This window comes from Moschus berezovskii, chromosome 5, assembly GCF_049115385.1.
Source record: "Moschus berezovskii isolate FMDL1 chromosome 5, NW_MosBer_1.0, whole genome shotgun sequence".
Classification (NCBI taxonomy): Eukaryota; Metazoa; Chordata; class Mammalia; order Artiodactyla; family Moschidae; genus Moschus; species Moschus berezovskii.
In genome coordinates, this window is record NC_142464.1 from 24,274,237 (window position 1) to 24,293,244 (window position 19,008).

A 19,008-nucleotide genomic window follows, 5' to 3' on the forward strand; every position below is an offset into this window, starting at 1 on the left:
GGAAATGGCAACCTACTCCAGTATTCTTGCCTGGAGAATCCCAGGGACAGGGGAGCCTGGTGGGCTGCCATCTATGGGGTCGCACAGAGTCGGACACGACTGAAGCGACTTAGCAGCAGCAGCAGCAGCTGGTGGCTCAGACAGTAAAGAATCTGCCTGCAATGCGGGAGACCTGGTTTTGATCCCTGGATTGGGAAGATCCCTGGAGGAGGGCATGGCAACCCACTCCAGTATTCTTGCTTGGAGAATTCCATTGACAGAGGAGCCTGACGGTCTGCAGCCCGTAGGTTTGCAAAGAGTCAGACACGACTGAGTGAATTAGCACACAGCTCTCTCTGCTGACGGTCAGTGTTCACTTCTGTTTGTTTGTTATAGAGATTTGCAAAGAGAAGCTGAAGGATGTGTCCAGGATCCCGATATCTGAATCTTTTACTTATTTTAACTATAGTTGGTTTTGTTGTTTTTGCAAGGATGGATTGGTGAGGGAGGTAGATTTGTCTGCCCACCTGGAGTAACCACTCTCTTTACCATTTTTTGTGTTATTAGAATTTAGCACAAAGCATGGCTTAAAAGTAGGAAGTCAAGATGTACCTGGAGTAATAGCAGGCTTGGCCTTGGAGTACAAAATGAAGCAGGGCAAAGGCTGACAGAGTTTTGCTATGAGAACGCACTAGTCATAGCAAACACCCTCTTCCAGCAACACAAGAGATGACTGTACACATTAATATCACTGGATGGTCAATATAAAAATCATATTGATTGTACTGATTATATTCTTTGTAACTGAAGATGGAGAAGCTCTATACAGACAGTAAAAACAAGACAGGGAGCTGACTGTGGCTCAAATCATGAACTCTTTATTGCAAAATTCAGACTTAAATTGGAGAAAGTAGGGAAAACGACTGGACCATTCAGTGGAAGTGACAAATAGATTCAAGGGATTAGATCCGATAGACAGAGTTCCTGAAGAACTATGGACATGGTTCATGACATTATACAGGAGGCAGTGATCAAAACCATCCTGAAGAAAAAGAAATGCAGAAAGGCAAAATGGTTGTCTGAGGAGGCCTTACAAATAGCTGAGAAAAGAAGAGAAATGAAAAGCAGAGGAGGAAAGGAAAGATATACCCATCTGAATATAAAGTTCCAGAGAATAGCAGGGAGAGATAAGAGAGACTTTATAAGTGATCAGTGCAAAGAAATAGAGGAAAGAAATAGAATGGGAAAGACTAGAGATCTCTTCAAGAACATTAAAGATACCAAGGGAACATTTCATGGAAAGATAGGCACAATAAAGGACAGTATGGACCTAGTGGAAGCATAAGATGTTAAGAAGAGGTGGCAAGAATACACAGAAGAACTGTACAAAAAAGATCTTCATGACCCAGATAATCATGATGGTGTGATCACTCACTTAGAGCCAGACATCCTGGTGTGTGTAGTCAAGTGGGCCTTAGGAAGCATCACTACGAACAAAGCTAGTGGAGGTGATGGAATTCCAGCTGAGCTATTTCAGATCCTAAAAGATGATGCTGTGTAAGTGCTATACTCAATACGCCAGCAAATATGGAAAACTCAGCAGTGGCCACAAAACTGGAAAAGGTCAGTTTTCATTCCAATCCCAAAGAAGGGCAATGCCAAAGAATGCTCAAACTACTGCACAATTGTCCTCATTTCACATGCTGGCAAAGTAATGCTCGAAATCCTCCAAGCAAAGGTGGGAGTGGGGTTCAGGATGGGGAACACATGTACATCCAGGACTGATGAATGTCAATATATATGGCAAAAACCACTATAATACTGTAAAGTAATTAGCCTCCAATTAAATTAATTAAAAAAAAATCCTCCAAGTGAGGCTTCAACAGTATGTGAACCAGGAACTTCTAGATATACAAGCTGTATTTAGAACAGGCAGAGGAACCAGAGATCAAATTGCTGACATCCGTTGTATCATAGAAAAAACTAGAGAATTCCAGAAAAAACATGTACTTCTGCTTCATTGACTACGCTAAAGCCTTTGACTGTGTGGATCACAACCACCTGTGGAAAATTCTTCAAGAGATGGCAATACCAGACCACCTGACCTGCCTCCGGAGAAATGTGTATGCAGGTCAAGAAGCAACAGGTAGAACTGGACATGAAACAATGGGCTGGTTCCAAATAGGAAAAGGAATACGTCAAATGGTATATTGTCACCCTGCTTATTTAACTTATATATAGAGTACATCATGCAAAATGCCAGGCTGGATGAAGCACAAGCTGGAATTAAGATTGCAGGGAGAAATATCAATAACCTCAGATATGCAGATGACACCATTCTTATGGAAGAAGGCAAAGAAGAATTCAAGAGTCTCTTGATGAAGGTGAAAGAGGAGAGTGAAAAAGCCGGCTTAAAGCTTAACATTCAGAAAACAAAGATCATAGCATCCAAAATAGATGGGGAAACAATGGAAACAGTGACACACTTAATTTTCTTGGGCTCCAGAATCACTGCAGACAGTGACTGCAGCCATGAAATTAAAAGACACTTGCTCCTTGGAAGAAAAACAATGACAAACCTAGACAGCATATTAAAAAGCAGAGATGTTACTTTGCCAACAAAAGTCTGTATAGTCAAGGCTATGGTTTTTCTACTAGTCATGTATGGATGTGAGAGCTGGACAGTAAAAAAGGCTGAGTGCCGAAGAATTGATTTCCTTTGAATTGTGGGGCTGGTAAACACTCTTGAGAGTCTCTTGGACAGCATGGAGATCAAACCAGTCAATCCTAAAGGAAATCAGCCCTGAATATACATTGGAAGAACTGATGCTGAAGCTGAAACTCCAGTCCTTTGGCTGCCTAATGTGCCTACTGATTGGAAAAGGTCCTGCTGCTGGGAAAGATTGAAGGCAGGAGAAGGGGACAACAGAGGATGAGATGGTTTGATGGCATCACCACCTCAGTGGACCTGAGCCTGAGCAAATACTGGGAGATGGTGAGTGACAGGGAAGCCTGATGTTCTGCAGTCCACGGGGTCGCAAAAAGCTGGACATGACTGAGCGACTGAACAACGAATAGCCCAAAGCATAATACTTAGTACATACACAGTAAGTGCTTGTTGGGTGGTATGGAAGGTGGGATAGAAATCATGTGTTCAGCACATTGATCTCCTCTGTCTGTTTGCAAAGTTTGTATTTGGTGCTAGGGATGTAAAGTTGAATAATAAGACCAAAGCTAAAATACCTTAAGTCACTTGCAGTTTGCATTCTGTATCTGGGAGTACGTTTGTATTAGTTCAGTGTTCTACGTGTTGTTTGTTTGCCAGCTATTTCTTAATTCCTCTGATTGGGCATTGATAAAATGTTCCTTAGGTTAATGTATACCTGTGTGCATAAGTGTACCCACATTTATTTATTTTAGGTTAGCCATGATACTAGAGCTCTTGACTGGGTAGTTTTTAGAAATCATTTACTCATTATTAGAATGGTGCTTAGAGAGTTTCCTAGCAATGACCCTTGATGGTAAACATTCAAGGACAGGTGGTATTACATCCATTCAGTGGACCTCAGGCTTTTATTATATGGCATTACTAATCTGTAAGTGTATGCCTATGTCAGATACTTTAATACCTAGATTATTTTCATGATTAATGCTTAAGTATGCTTTTGAACTGTGGTGTTGGAGAAGACTCTTGAGAGTCCCTTATACTGCAAGGAGATCCAACCAGTCCATTCTAAAGGAGATCAATCCTGGATGTTCATTGGAGGGACTGATGCTAAAGCTGAAACTCCAATACTTTGGCCACCTCATGAGACGAGTTGACTCACTGGAAAAGACTCTGATGCTGGGAAAGGTTGGGGGCGGGAGGAGAAGGGGACGACGGAGAATGAGATGGCTGGATGGCATCACCGATTCTGTGGACATGAGTTTGGGTGAACTCCGGGAGTTGGTGATGGACAGGGAGGCCTGGCGTGCTGTGATTCATGGGGTCGCGGAGAGTCGGACACGACTGAGCGACTGAACTGAACTGAACTGAGTTATAATCTACTTAATAAATGTTTTCCTCACAATGTACATTTATTATAATCACTGATGGGATAAATTAATTAGGAAGAAACTTCCTGGACTTTTAAAATGTTAAACCAAACCTCCTGACACAGTGATCTTCAAGCTTTGCTGCACACAAGGATCACCTAGGAGAACTTAAAAAGTCTAGCGCCAAGGCTGAACCCCAGACCAATGAGATTAGAGTCTCTTGAGGGTAGGACCTGGTGATTCCAAGTTGCAGCTACATTTTAGAATTAGAACTTATGAACTAGAGTATTAAATAACAAGATTTGTTTGCTCCCTACCTGTGTTACGTGACTCACCAGTAATACCGAAGGAAGTATCAGTAACGCAAAAATTTCTTCTTGGGTTTGGGACTTCATGTGATACCTGGGAACATAAGGTAGAAAAAGAATGAAATAGGTGGGCTCTAGACTTGTAGTGTTCATCTTAAATCTTCTTTGATACCTGTGCCTCTTTTTAAGAAAAAGAAAAAAACTTTGAATTTTATATTGGAATATAGCCAGTGAACAATGTTGTGCCAGTTTCAGGTGAATAGCAAAGGGACTCACTCAGCCATACATAATACATGTATCCATTCTTCCCCAAACTCCCCTCCCATTGAGGCTGCCACAAAACTTTGAGCAGAGTTCCCTGTGCTATATAGTAGGTTGTTTTGGTTATCCATTTTACATATAGCAGAGTGTCCATCCCAGACTCCCTAACTGCCCCTTCCTCTGATCCTTCTCCTCCTGCAGTCATTAAGTTCGTTCTCCTAGTCTGTGAGTCTCTTTCTGTTTTGTAAGCCAGTTCATTTGATGCCTATGCCTCTTAAGAGTAATGATTTTAAATTCATATTTCCCATTCTAACCCAGGAATTGGTGTTCTAAGGCAAACAGGCCCTGAATGACTTAGATATAGAATAATGTGAAAGACAGGAATAGCATACTTTTAGCTCAGCCAGCCCATTCTGTGGTAGCAACATGTATTCTTTCTCTTCTAGCAGTTACACCGAAGCACATATATGATAGGGAAAATCTAAATAGTGGTTAATACCTAAATTGGTTGCATTTGATTGTGGAACGTATTTGATGATAGAACAGGATTCCTCACCTACATTTTGCTTGAGCTAATAGTAGTTAATCGATCTTGATTAACTTAATGTGATCTTGAACACTTACTGTGATGTGAGAAGAAGCCTGCAGAGCTTTCATTTGGCTGCAGATAATCCTGGCGAATATACTGGACAAATTGACTTGGCATCAGTTTTTGCACTGAGAGGAAAAAAAAACCTTGATGAGGTTGGTTGTATGCCCAGGGCTTAGGCACTATATCCTGTGTCCCTGTGGAGAAATTGGATGCTCTGGGTCACTTGGTATTCATTCCTGTTTCTTCATTCAAGGCACTTACTTAACAGAGAAAAGGAAAGGTGATAGAAGTATTGTCTATCCTCATTATTTGAAGATTCCAGATCTGCACGTGTGCCTACTCACTCAGGTTTATTTGTAACCCCCACATCAGTGTACCCACAGTGCTTTGGCTTGTAAACACACACAGAGCAGCAGCATTTTAGTCACTCAGAGTACACACTCCCAGCTCAAGTTTGAACAGCGCCTTTGTGTTTCAGCTCTCATGCTGTAAAGGAGTGTCTTTGCGTGGCCTATTTAGTGCCATGTCTTTTATTTTTTAGCTTTTTGTTGGTGATTTTGCTTTCTGAAATGCACTCCTCTACCTTGGCACACTGCTGAAGTGTTGTCTAGTTTGAACTGCAGGAAAACTGACCTGCCTTGTGGAGCAAATACACGTGTTAGATAAGCTTCGGTCCGATGTGAATTCTAGTGCTCGTAGCCATTATTTTGGTGTTAACGAATCAACTATATATATATGTATAAAGAAATACTCATAAGAAGTTATGTATTAATTGGTTGATAAAAATTTGGTGACAGGAGGCTCACAGGAACCCACTTCCATGTTTCTCCTTGGAGCTGTGGTTTAGTATTCACTACTTACGTGTGTGTGGCAACTTACTGAACATGATCGCTGCGAATAAGGAGGATCGACTGTTTATGTTCAGAGAAGGAACAAAAGTTTAATTAGAGATCTTCTCCCCAGAAAGAAGTTTCAATAATATAACCCTGTAACCTGAAAGGGGGAGTGTAAGAATGAACTTCAGCATAGCAGAGACTTGCGCTGAAGAAGCAAAACCTATTTTTATTAACACCCTCTCTATCATCTGTTACCTTTTATAGGTTTCACTGGGATTGATTCTGAATATGAAAAACCAGAGGCCCCTGAGTTAGTGCTGAAAACAGACTCCTGTGATGTAAATGACTGTGTCCAGCAGGTGGTGGAGCTTCTACAGGAACGGGTAAGAGAATGTCAAAGAGCAAATTCCCAGAGAATAATTATGTCCATTTTATAACATTCCCTCTCCAAATAAAGGATGGTGGTAACATGGAGTAACATGTATATTTTAAGTTCTTTTTTTCTTCCAATTTTATTGAGTCATTATAGACATACAGCGTTGTATGTTTATAGTGTACAGCATAATGATTTGACTTACATCATGAAGTGACTATCACAGTAAGTTTAGTGAACATCCGTCATCTCATAGAGACACAGAATTAAAGAAATAGAAATGTTTGTGTGTGTGTGAGATAACTCTCAGGATTTACTCTCTTCGGAACTTTAGTATGTAACGTACAGCAGGGCTAATGGCACTTGTCGTGTTGTTCATGACATCCCAGTACTCACTCACCCATCCCTGGAGATTGTGCCTCTGGACTGCTTTCCTCCAGCTCCCTCTCCTCCCCACCGCTTCCTCTGGTAACGGCAAATCTGATCTCTTTTTTTGTGAGTTTGTTTGTATGTTTGTGTGTTTTTAAAGCATAATTGACCTAGAACCCTGGGTTGGTTTCTGTCACATAACAGAATGGTGTTTTTATACATTTCAAAATGATCACCCCAATGAATCTAGTTATTACATGTCACCACAAAAATATTACTTAGTTATTAACTATATTTCCCACATTGTATATTTCTCTTGGAGCTGTAAGTTTGTCCCTCTGCATCAACCTCACCTATTTCTTTCCTTCTCTCCGGTGCCCTCTCTTCTGGTAAACACCTTTTTGTTCTCTGTGTCAATAACTCTATTTCTGTTTTGTTAAGCTTGTTCATTTGTTTTTTTAGATTCCATGTATAAGTGAAATCATACAGTGTTTGTTTTTCTTTGTCTGACTAATCATATCCTCTGGGTCATCCATATTGTCATAAGTGGCAAGATTTTATACTCTTTTATGGCTAATATTTCATTGTATACATCTGCCACAATTTTATCCATTCATCTATTGATGGATACTTGGGTTGCATCCATATCTTGGATGTGTAAATAATGCTACATAAGGGTGTGTACATTTTTTATAATTAGTGTTTATTTTCTTTGGACAAATATGTAGGGGAGTTACTGCTGGATCATATGATAGTTCTGTTTTTAATTTTTTGAGGACTATCCATACTGTTTTCCATAGTGGCTACACTAACACATATTCCAGCAATAGAGTATGAGGGTTCCCTTTTCTACACATTCTTGACAGTACTTGTTATAACTTGTTGTGTTTTTGATAATAGCCATTCTGACAGGTGTGAGGTGATATCTCATGGTTTTGATTTGTATTTTCCTGATGATCAGTGATGTTGAGCATCTTTTCGTGTACCTGTTTATCACTTGCATGTCTTCTTTGTGAAGATGTCTGTTCAGATTCTCAGAGCCTGTGCCCATTTTTTAATTGTGTTTTTTTTTTATGTTAGTTGTGTGAGTTCTTTGTATATTTTGGATACTAACCTTATCAGATGTATCATTTGAAAAATATCTTCTCCCGTTCAGTAGGTGACCTTTTTGTTTTGTTGTTAATTTCCTTTGCTGTGCAGATACTTTTAGTTTGATGTAGTCCCACATGTTTATTTTTGATGGTGTTTCATTGCTGAGCAGACATGGCCAAAAAAAAAAAATGTTATTAAGGCCAGAGAGCATACTGTGTATGTTTTCTTGTAGAAGTTTTATGGTTTCAGGTCTTACATTTAAGACTTGAATCCATTTTGAATTTATTTTTTTATATGGTGTGAGAAAGTTGGCCAGTTTGATTCTTTTGCATGTAGCCATCCAGTTTTCCTAAAATTGTTTATTGAAGAGGCTGTCTTTTTCCTATTGTATATTCTTGACCCCCTTGTTGTAGATTAATTGCCCATATAAGTGTGGGTTCATTTCTGGGCTCTCTATTCTGTTTGTTTGATCTATGTGTCTGTTTTTGTACCATAATGTTTTGATGACTGTAGCTTTATAGTGTAGTTTGAAATTTTTAGGGAGCATGATATCTCCAGCTTTGTTCTTCTTTCTCAAGATTGTTTTGACTGTTTGGAGTCTTTTGTGTTTCCATACAAAATTTAAGATTATTTGTTCCCACTACTGTAAAAAATGCCATTAGTAATTTGTTAGGGATTGTATTGAATTTGTAGATTGCCTTGTGTAGTGTGCTCATTTTAATTGAATTAATTCTTCCAATCCATGGCCAAGGTATATCTTTCCATCTGTCATCTTCAGTTTCTTTCATTAGTGTCTTATAGTTTTCTGATAACAAGTCTTTTACTTGCTTAGCTAGATTTATTCCTATTTTATTCTTTTTGGTGTGACTGTAAATGGAATTGTCTTCTTAAGATCTCTTTCTGAGAGCTCATTGTTAGTGTATAGAAATGCAACAGATTTCTGTATATTAATTTTGTAACCTGCAACTTTCCAAATTCTTTGATTAACTCTAGTAGTTTTTGGTAGTCTCTTGCAGATTTTCTGTGATTTTCTGTGTTGAGTTTCCTTATTCTGTGGTTACTCTTAATGTCCTACAAGATTTCTCCAGTGGTGAGCTGTTCCACCTCGTCCTTAGTGTGGGATCTGGCCTGCAGAGAGCTTTCCCCAGTGTTTCTACTTTACCTGCAGCTTTTAGCCTCCACTCGATGCCTGTACTAGTGTTCTTGCTCCTCTCTCAGCAGTAAACGACTGTGGCTTATTACCACGCTTATTACCACTCATTACCTCATGCTAGCTGGGCTCATGATGGGGAAGTGGTGGTGGGTCCCAGTTCTAGTGAAGTTCCAGCTTCAGTCTTTTTTCTTTCTTAATAAAGGAGGGACAGTATTTTTTAAAATTAATGAGCTTCTTTCTTTTTATTTTTTTGACTGTGCTGGGTCTTCATTGCTTTGCACTGGCTTTCTCTAGTGGCGAGCAGGGGCTGCTCTTCATTATGGTACATGGGTTTTTCACTGCGGTGGCTTCTTTCGCTGCGGAGCACAGGCTCTAGGCATACGGGCTCGGTAGTTGTGGCGCACAGGCTTAGTTGCTCTGTGGCATGTGGAATCTTCCGAGAGCAGGGATGAAACGTGTATCCGCTGCCTTGGTAGGCAGATTCTTATCCACTGTGCCACCAGGGAAGTCCCAGCTTCAGTCTTCAGCAGGACCGGTGTCCCTAGGGCTTGAGGGGGTTCTTTGTCAATGTCTCTTCCCCTCCCTGCGTGGTAGCTAGCCTCTTCTTGAACCTGGGAGGTCTTGGAGGACGAGTCTTGTGCTCCTCACGTGTAGATCCTTGGTTTGTATCGGTTCAGGGTCTTGGGCCAGCACAGTTCTTGCCTCCTTTCGGTGGACCGTGCTTGGTTCTGTTGTTGCTGTTGTTCAGTTGCTAAGCTGTGTTCAAATCTTTGTGACCCTATGGACTAAAGCAGGCTCCTCTGTCCTCCGCGGTCTCCCAAAGTCTGCTCAGATTCCTGTCTATTGAATCAGTGATGCTGTCTAACCATCTCGTCCTCTTCTGGTCCCTTCTCCTTTTGCCTTTATTCTCTCCCAGCATCAGGGTCTTTTCACGTGAGTTGACTCTTTGCATCAGCTGACTGAAGTATTTAGCATCAGCTTTAGCATCAGTCCTTCCAATGAACACCCCGAGTTGATCTCCTTTAGAATGGACTGGTTGGATCTCCTCGCAGTCCACGGGACTCTCAAGAGTCTTCTCCGGCACCACAATTCAAAAGCATCAATTCTTTGGTGCTCAGCTTTCTTTATGATCCAACTCTCACATCTATACGTGACTACTTGCTTCTGGGAGACCTCCCCCAAAACAGTGGACCCTGGGCAGAGTGAAGGGTCCTTGCCACCCCCCATCAGCTTAAGGCTTTTGTGTTGGATGAGACAGTGTTGCAGAGGGCAGGCAGAGCCTTGTGCCTCCACCACTGAGGGAGCTCACTCTCCGGTCTCCAGACCTGCTCCTCATCTTCCTTCTGCAAACCTGTTATAGGCCCGCTTAGAGTGAGTGCAGAACTCCCAGTGTCTGCGTTCCCAGTGATAACAGCCTGCCACACAAGTCCACACTCAGCCATTGGAGTTTTTAAATCTTTAAAGCTATTTTCTTCTGTCTTTACTACAGCCATCTCTTCTTCCCAGCCTCTACTATAGGGAGATAATTCATGTGTCTTGACTTTTTTTGGTGGGACTTGTCACTCTTTGGAAGCAGTTCATGTTACTGCGTTAGGACCTTAGCTCTGTGATGGGCTCAAGAAAGTCTGATTTCATGGATTAGCTGGTCTTTCTCCTTGTTAGGTGGTGGTCAGTTGTGAGATCTGTTTCATTTTCAGTGTACTGTCTATCCTTACTCTACTTCGTGGGTTTGTCTATAGTTTTCTTATAAATTTGTATGAAATTAGTAAGGTGAAACTAGTGGTAAAAACCTTGCCTGCCAGTGTAGGAGATGTAAGAGACGCAGGTTCAGTCCCTGGGTTGGGGAAGATCCCCTGGAGATGGAAATGGCAACCCACTCCAATATCCTTGTCTGGAGAATCCCCTGGACAGAGGAACTTAGAGGGCTACAGATCGTGGAGTTGCAAAGGGTCGGACATGACTGAAGCAACTTAGCATGCACACACAGTAAGTATTCTATGTCATTTTCATTGAGCTGTGTTTTCAATATTTTTTCTTTCTTTCTTTTTAAATTTATTTTTGGCTGTGCTGTGTCTTTATTGCTGCATGGAGGCTCTCTCTCTAGTTGCAGCAGTCTGGGGCTAGTCTTCATCAGAGTGCACGGTCTTCTCATTGCCTTGACTTCTCTTGGGGCGGTGTGCAGGCTTCAGTAGTTCGGGTCATGAGCTCAGTAGGCAAGGTGTGTGGGCTGAGTAGTTATGGCACAGGGCCTTAGTTGCTCCGTGGCATGTGGGGTCTTCCCGAATCAGGGATCGAGCCCATGTCTTCTGCATTGACAGGTGGATTCTTAACCACTGGACCACCAGGGAAGTTCCTTACTTTATATTTTGATGTAATTTTGTTTGTATGTTTTATGTATTGAGCCTGTATTTTCTTTTTTAACTTAAGACTTGTCATATCAGTGTCGGAAAGTTATACATAGTTCTATTTTCTGTTAGTTTGAATTATCTATTTTTTACATCTAACTAGGGAGTCTGGTGGGCTGCCGTCTATGGGGCTGCACAGAGTCGGACACGACTGAAGCGACTTAGCAGCAGCAGCAGCAGTGATTCTTAGGTGTTTTATGAAACTTCAGAAAAATGCACATAGATATTGTAAACTTTTGGTTCATGAATCTCTGAATCCATTTTATGGGCTGTAGATAATTCCAGGTAGTCCAGACACTTAAAACGGATTAGTTACTTAATGTGTGATGGTCATCCTCCTGCCTTCCTTTCTTTCCTTCAATCCTAAACACGTCTTTGGGGCCCTGCTCAGAACAGCATCATTTGAATTTGACCCTTTAGTACATAGAGGCTATTTTTTTTTTTTTTGGTAATAGTGGTCAGATGATTTTTTTTTAATTGATAAAATTTTGTGACTCTTCTGTGAGTCTAAAAGTAGGACCGAGTTCTTAGATACCCTTCATTAGCTTCCTCTTAGGTTAGTAACTTGCATAATCATAGGTCGTTTCTCAGAACTGAAAAATTAACCCTGGTACTAAAGCACAAGCTTATTTGGATTTCACCAGTTTTCCCACTAATGTTCTTTCCTGTTCTCTGATTCAATCCAAGATTCTTCACTGTACTGACTTGTTTTTAACCATGATTCTGTAAAGTGAAACTGCAGGCTCACATGATGTGTGTTATGCACAGGATTTTGCTTCCCCCCCAACCCAGTGGTAAAAAATGCAGGATTGACTCTCACTGTAATTTTAGGCTCACGCTACTCGATATTCCCTCAAGTGGTCACCCCACCTCCAGTTCTATATGCCTTTTATTCCATTTTATGTTGTTGGCAGAATCCTCTTTCTAAAATGTAGTCTAATCCTTTCTGTCATTTACTCTAAAATATATATTGATTTTTCCCAGTGTTTATAGGATTAAGGTGGTTTGCGTTCAAGGTTCTCCATAGTTTGGTTTGAAGCTGCATTTTTTCTTATGTCTTTCACTACAGTGTTTACTTGTTTTTTTTTTTTTTTTTCCTTTTTTTGATGCTGTTACTTGCCTTAGTCTCTGTGGCCTTAATTATTGCCTTGCTCCTAATTTGTTTGTTCTTAATTAATGATTGTACCTATTATTCTTCCTTTTATATGGTCTATGTTTTGGTCTATTCTTCCTTTTATTAGTCTATATTATGCTTGCTAGTTCAGTTCAGTCGCTCAGTCGTGTCTGACTCTCCGCGACCCCTTGGACAGTTTCATTCAAGGTTTTGAAAAAAGGAATAGATACGGAAGTAATGTCTAATAAATGCTTGTTGTAAAGGACATGTGTGTGGGGCTTTGTTTTTTAAAATACTTGCTTTGATGATTAGAACTGGGGGAAGTGGTCTTTCTTCGACTTTAGCTTCTAACTGGTTCTCCCTTGAATTACTGTGGTGGTTTCCCGCTTGGTCTTTGCACTGAGTATATATGTTGTCTAATTGTATTCACACAGTTAACCTATGAGTATTTCAGAGATCTGTGCTAACCTGCTCGTGAATATATTGGATTCTGTATCTAGGACTCCAGGTGCATGAATTCTTAGAACTCATTTTCACGTGCCTCTGGCTTTTACTCTCAAGTGTCCTCATCACACCTCAAGTACAATATAAATAATTTTACAGCAGAAGGATATTCTGGCAATATTCTAGTTTAAGATAGAAATTTTCTTTTGAAAAATTATTCATTTGGGTGGTGACAAAAGAAATGTAAACACTTCCTTAATACAGTTGCTTTCTCAGGTACCACCCTTTTTGGGGAAAGATTTCAATTATGTGCTTTCCTAAGGAAATTACTTCACTTCACATTGAAAGTATGTATTTCAGCCTGTACTGATTGATCCTGTAAATTGATTTAGCAAATACTTGGTGCCGTACATACTGGGCACTGTTGCAAACCATTGTGATGTGGCAGTGATTAAACAGTGCAGATTCCTGCCTCATGAACTTTAATTTTTGGTCCTTTGTTGTTCAGTTGCTCAGTTGTGTCCTACTCTTTGAGACCCCCATGGACTGCAGAACGCGAGGCTCCCCTGTCCTTCACCATCTCCCGGAGCTTGCTCAAACTCATGTCCATTGAGTCAGTGATGCCATCTAACGACCTCATTCTCTGTCGTCCCCTTCTCCTCCTGCCTTCAGCCTTTCCCATCACCAGGGTCGTTTCTGGTTGGCTCTTCACATCAGGTGGCCAAAATATTGGAGCTTCAGCTTCAGCATCAGTTCTTCCAATATTCAGCATTGATTTCCTTTAGGATTGACTGGTTGGATCTCCTTGCAGTCCAAGGGACTCTCAAGAGTCTTCTCCAGCACCACAGTTCAAAAGCATCGATTCTTTGATGTTCAGCCTTTTTTATGGTCCAACTCTCACATCCAACTACTGGAAAAACCATAGCTTTGACTGTTGTTGGAAAAGTAACATCTCTGGTTTTTAACACACTGTCTAGGTTTGTCCTTCTTCCAGGGAGAAAGTGTATTTTAATTTCATGGCTGTAGTCACTGTCCACAGTGATTTTGGAGCCCAAGAAAATAAAGTCTGTCACTGTTTCCATTTTTTCTCCATCTGTTTGCCATGAAGTGATGGGACAGGATGCCATGATCTTCATTTTTTGAATGTTGAGTTTTAAGCCAGCTTTTTCACTCTCCTCTTTCACCTTCATCTACAGGCTCTTTAATTCCTTTCATTTTCTGCTATAAGTGTGGTGTCATCTGCATATCTGAGGGTATTGATATTTCTCCCAGCGATCTTGATTCCAGCTTATGCTTCATCCAGCCTGGCATTTCGCATGATGTACTCTGCATGTAAGTTAAATAAGCAGGGTGACAATATAGAGCCTTGATGTACTTCTTTCCCAATTTGGAACCTGTCCATTGTTTCATGTACAGTTCTACCTGTTGCTTCTTGAACTACATACAGGTTTCTCAGGAGACAGGTCAGGTGGTCTGGTATTCCCATCTCTTTATGAATTTTCCACAATTTGTTGCGATCCACACAGTCCAAGGAAATGGCAACTCAGTCCAGTATTCTTGCCTGGATAATCCCATGGACAGAGGATCCTGGCAGGCTACAGTCTATGGGGACACAAGAGTTGAACACGACTAAGCTTCTAAACCACCACCGCATAGTCAAAGGCTGTAGCATAGTCAGTGAAGAAGAAGTAAATGTCTTTCTGGAATTCTCTAGATTTTTCTGTGATCTAAGGGATGTTGGTGATTTGCCTCTGCCTTTTCTCAGTCCAGCTTGAACATCTAGAAGTTCTCGGTTTAGGTAATGTTGAAGCCTAACTTGGAGAATTTTGAGCATTACCTTGCTAGTATGTGAAATGAGTGCAGTTGTGTGGTAGTTTGAACATTCTTTGGCATTGCCCTTTTTGGGATTGGAATGAAAACTGACCTTTTCCAGTCTTGTGGCCACTGCTGAGTTTTCCATATTTGCCGGCATATAGAGTATAGTACTTTAACAGCATCATCTTATAGGATTTGAATAGCTCAGCTAGAATTCCATCACCTCCACTAGCTTTGTTCCTTACAACCTTTATTTTTGGATATTTGGTTCTTACAACCGTTATTTATAAGCTAGAATGACTATAATTTTTTTCTTTTATAACAGATATAATTTTTTAAAAATTCAAGAAAGAAATTCACACACATACATAAGTACTTCTCTTCTGATGTTTATTCTCTTTTGATTGACTTTCTTACAAAGTTGAATCTCCAATGAGCATTAGGGCACATGGGGAAACCAGTGAATACCTGACATTCAGCTCAGAGTTTATGGTGATACAAGGAGTTTGCTTGCCTGCAGCACCCTGATCACAAGGTGACTTACTATAATTTGCACTTTTTCTAAAAAACTTTCTACATGGTGATCCAGGAGTAGCCAATGCAGTTGAATTTTGTTGTCATCACAAAGACATTTGTTAGGGTTTCCAAAGGTGGGTTGTTCAGTTGCTCAGTTGTGTTTGACTCTTTGTGATCCCATGGACTGTAGTACTCCAGGCTTCCCTGTCCCTTCACTGCCTCCTGGAGTTTGCTCAAACTCATGCTCGTTGAGTCTGTGATGCCATCCAACTTTCATCCTCTGTCATCCCTTTCTCCTCCTGCCTTCAGTCTTTCTCAGCATCAGGGCCTTTTCCAAAGAGTTGACTCTTTGCATCAGGTGGCCAAATGTCACAAATATAGATTGGGAGTGGAAAGAATGAGTATGATGAATACAGTGGTATTTTAAAGTAGAGAATAGTAACCAAATCTCCATAGGTTTATAGTGTGTGTGAGTGGGGATATGAAGATTTATTAGTGGGTCTGTGTTGACCAGCATTATGGGTAAGAATGTAATTGTGAGTGGAAGGGGATGGCATGGACAGAGGTGGAAACCCACAACAAGAACTCCTGCGAGCTGGACTCTTACATGTGCAAAAGCCTTTGGTAGTCGCTTCAGTAGCATTATTGCATTGACTTTGTAAGACTCTGAGAAGTAGTTGTAATTTTCCTCGTTTTACTGATGAGAAAAATTCAGGAAGGTGAAGTTATTTGTCCTAAGATTGAGAAGTGCTGCCTCCCCTGGTGATGGGGTGGAATCTTTTCTATCTGCTGCTTGGTATTGGAGAGACTTAACGAAGTGAATTCTACCAGGTATTGTTTCTTCAGCATTCTTTACCACCAACAAAAAATTAATCAGTCCATCTAAGAAAGAAAGGGAAAATTTTTATTGGAGTCAAATGTGCTAAGTCACTTCAGTTGTGTCAATTCTTTGTGACCTCATGTACCGTAGCCTGCCAGGCTTTTCTGTCCATGGGATTTTCCAGGCAGGAATACTGGAGTGAGTTGCCATGCCCTTCTCCAGAGGACTTCCAAACCCAGGGATCAAACCCCGGGATCAAACCCAGGTCTCCCTGTTGCAGGTGGATGCTTTATAATACAGATTTTTATTTTATCATTGCTAATATATGGAAGTGGTTTTCACTGTCTGAGAAAAAATATTTTTAGGGTGCTCTACAATGGGTATTTTAGGATGAAGAGTATTTTGGTTCTGGCATCTCTGGATTGTCTTATTTCTTTTTTGATCTGGCTTATTTAGTAAAATTGGAATAGACAGTGTAGTCATTTATATATTTAATTTCTCACTATTTTGTCAGAGCATCTTTATTTTCTCAATGTGCTTAGGTTCACACATTTTTATTTAAGAAGATAGAAGACACTGAAAAATACTGAAGGTTTTTAAATTCATTGAAGTTTTTTCCTAATCCTTCAATGGTCACTAGATGGCCTGCTGGTATTGCATTTTCACTTGGCGGGTTATGACATAAGGAAGTAGGCTTCTTGCTGATGGTTTTAATCTAATGTGATATTTTAAATACTGTTTTTAAATCTACTAGGAACTCTAGATTTAGTAGTGCTATAAATTATTTAAAGGTTTGTCTTTTTATGAAATGGTGGTTTAGTGCTCTAAATGGATTTTATACTGTACATAAAACCAGACTTTGCAGCTCTGTTTTCAAGTGATGCCAGAATGTCATTTGGTGTTCATGCTTGGGATGCATGTAGTTTAGATAATAGAAATTTAATAGTTACATAAAAAAATGATTGAGCTCTAGTGTTCAAATCTGTTGAGCAGATTTGGCGTAAGAAAAAGTTCAGAATATATTTAAAGGAAAAATTTAAAATGTGAAGTCACTCTGTTTATTAACTTGTTCACAGTTAGGAACATTAAAAAGAGAAGGGAAGGACTCCTCTTTTCAGGGAGTGAATATTCTACCGGCCAGTTTCCAGGAAAAAAACGAGCAATTGTCTCTGAACAAAGATATGAATGCAACACGTTAGGTCTTAGATTGTATTTAGTCAATCAAATAAACAAACAGTTTTGTGTATCTATGTTACATATTAATTTTAAATTAATATTTGGATATTTCTAGAGCTACCTCATTAATGGTAGCATGTAAATTGTTTGTCAGCCAATTAGTCTCTCAGTCATGTCTGACTCTCTGTGACCCCATGGACTGTAACCTGCCAGGTTCCTCTGTCTGTGGAATTTTCCAGGCAAGAATACTGGAGTGGGTTGCCATTTGCTTCTCCAGGGGATCTTCCCCACCCGGGGATTGAACCCAGGTCTCCTGTGTTGCAAGCAGATTCGTTACCTTCTGAGCCACTAGGGAGGCCCCTAGTGAACTGTTAACTAACCTCCTATGCACAAGAACTCCTAGGAGCACCCCTGTTTTCTCTTTACCCTTAAGTGGTGACTGTGGAGCTGTTAAGATCTGAGGTAAGGGTTTAGGTGCGTAAACACCGGTGCCTGACCTGGCTTGTGATCTATTTTTGTTTTAAAGGAAGCTTCCTGATGTAAAGGGTTTTATATGTACAGGTTGCAGAAGAACACATTATTTTCTGATAGCTGCGTCTCTGGGAATCCTAATGAATCCCAAATAAAATGGACAGCTCATGTGGCAGAGACTTCATGTTCTGTTTTCCAGATATCTTGTCTCACTTTGAGGTGGTTTTGATCTTTTTTGATGTTTAATCATGGTTTTGGAAACTAAAAATATTTCAGTGATAGAAACTGGCTGTGTCCACATTTTAAAAACAGTTTGTCTTCCTGATAAAGAGTTCTTTCCTCTCTGCATGTTCAGTCTACAGAGAACTTGCTTCCTCCAAACATGTGTTCCATGTTCCTGTTGATTCCTGCTGTGTTTCGTTAATTCCAAAAATACTTGTGTTATGTACCTTTTTGAAGAGAAAAACAGTGATGACTTCTTGAACCTTTATTTTGCCATTGGTAAGGCATCAGAAGAATTTTATATCTAAGTTCTGAGGCTAAAATTCATCTTATGATAATTGCTGGGTGTGAATTTTGAAAAGGAAAGAATTTTGTGACATGCTTGTAATGAAAAAAATTAATACTTAAATTTTAATTAAGTTTTTATGGTATAAAATTTTATATAATTTAAAATTATTTTCTAGATAAAAGTAAAAAATATTCCTTCTTTCTTGCAGTCTTAACCACTGGACTGCCAGAGAAGTTCTAAATTCCCTCTTTCTTGAAAAGAAAGTGATTATAGAGGAATTCCCTGGCAATTCAGTGGTTAGGACTCAGAGCTTCCACTGCAGGGGTCCCAGGTTCTATCCCTGGTTGGGGAACTAAGATCCTGTAAACCATGTCGCATGGCTGATAAAAATTAAAAAAAAAAAATCATAGCCTCTATGTTCATGCAGATAAAATGGCTTGTTACTAAAAATGCATTCATCCTAAAATGGCACTATTAGTATACAAAACATTAAAAAAATAATTTGGCCAGGCTTATAATATAGATACTGCCCTTTCATGTTCAAACAAGTTCTCTTGGATTTGCTCACCAACTATTTGTACCTTTTGGTTTTTCACTTAGGGTGTGGTTGGCAGGAAATGGACATGATGTATAGAAACATTTGTTGATTCTCAGCTCTTGTTTTGAACAAACTCTCCTTGGAGGAAGCAGATTCACATACTGGAGTGTATACTCCAGCGTGGTATGTGATACAGAGGG

At 40.1% G+C, this 19,008-nt stretch overlaps 1 protein-coding gene across 1 annotated transcript in view; it reads left to right on the forward strand.

Moving 5' to 3' along the window:
- The window catches only part of PAPSS1 (3'-phosphoadenosine 5'-phosphosulfate synthase 1), a 116,234-nt gene that overhangs the window by 29,293 nt on the left and 67,933 nt on the right, over window positions 1-19,008 (forward strand). The window contains exon 5 of the mRNA XM_055434612.2: window positions 6,276-6,394. Coding sequence (XP_055290587.1) covers window positions 6,276-6,394 — 119 coding nt within the window. The remainder of the gene's footprint in view (window positions 1-6,275; window positions 6,395-19,008) is intronic.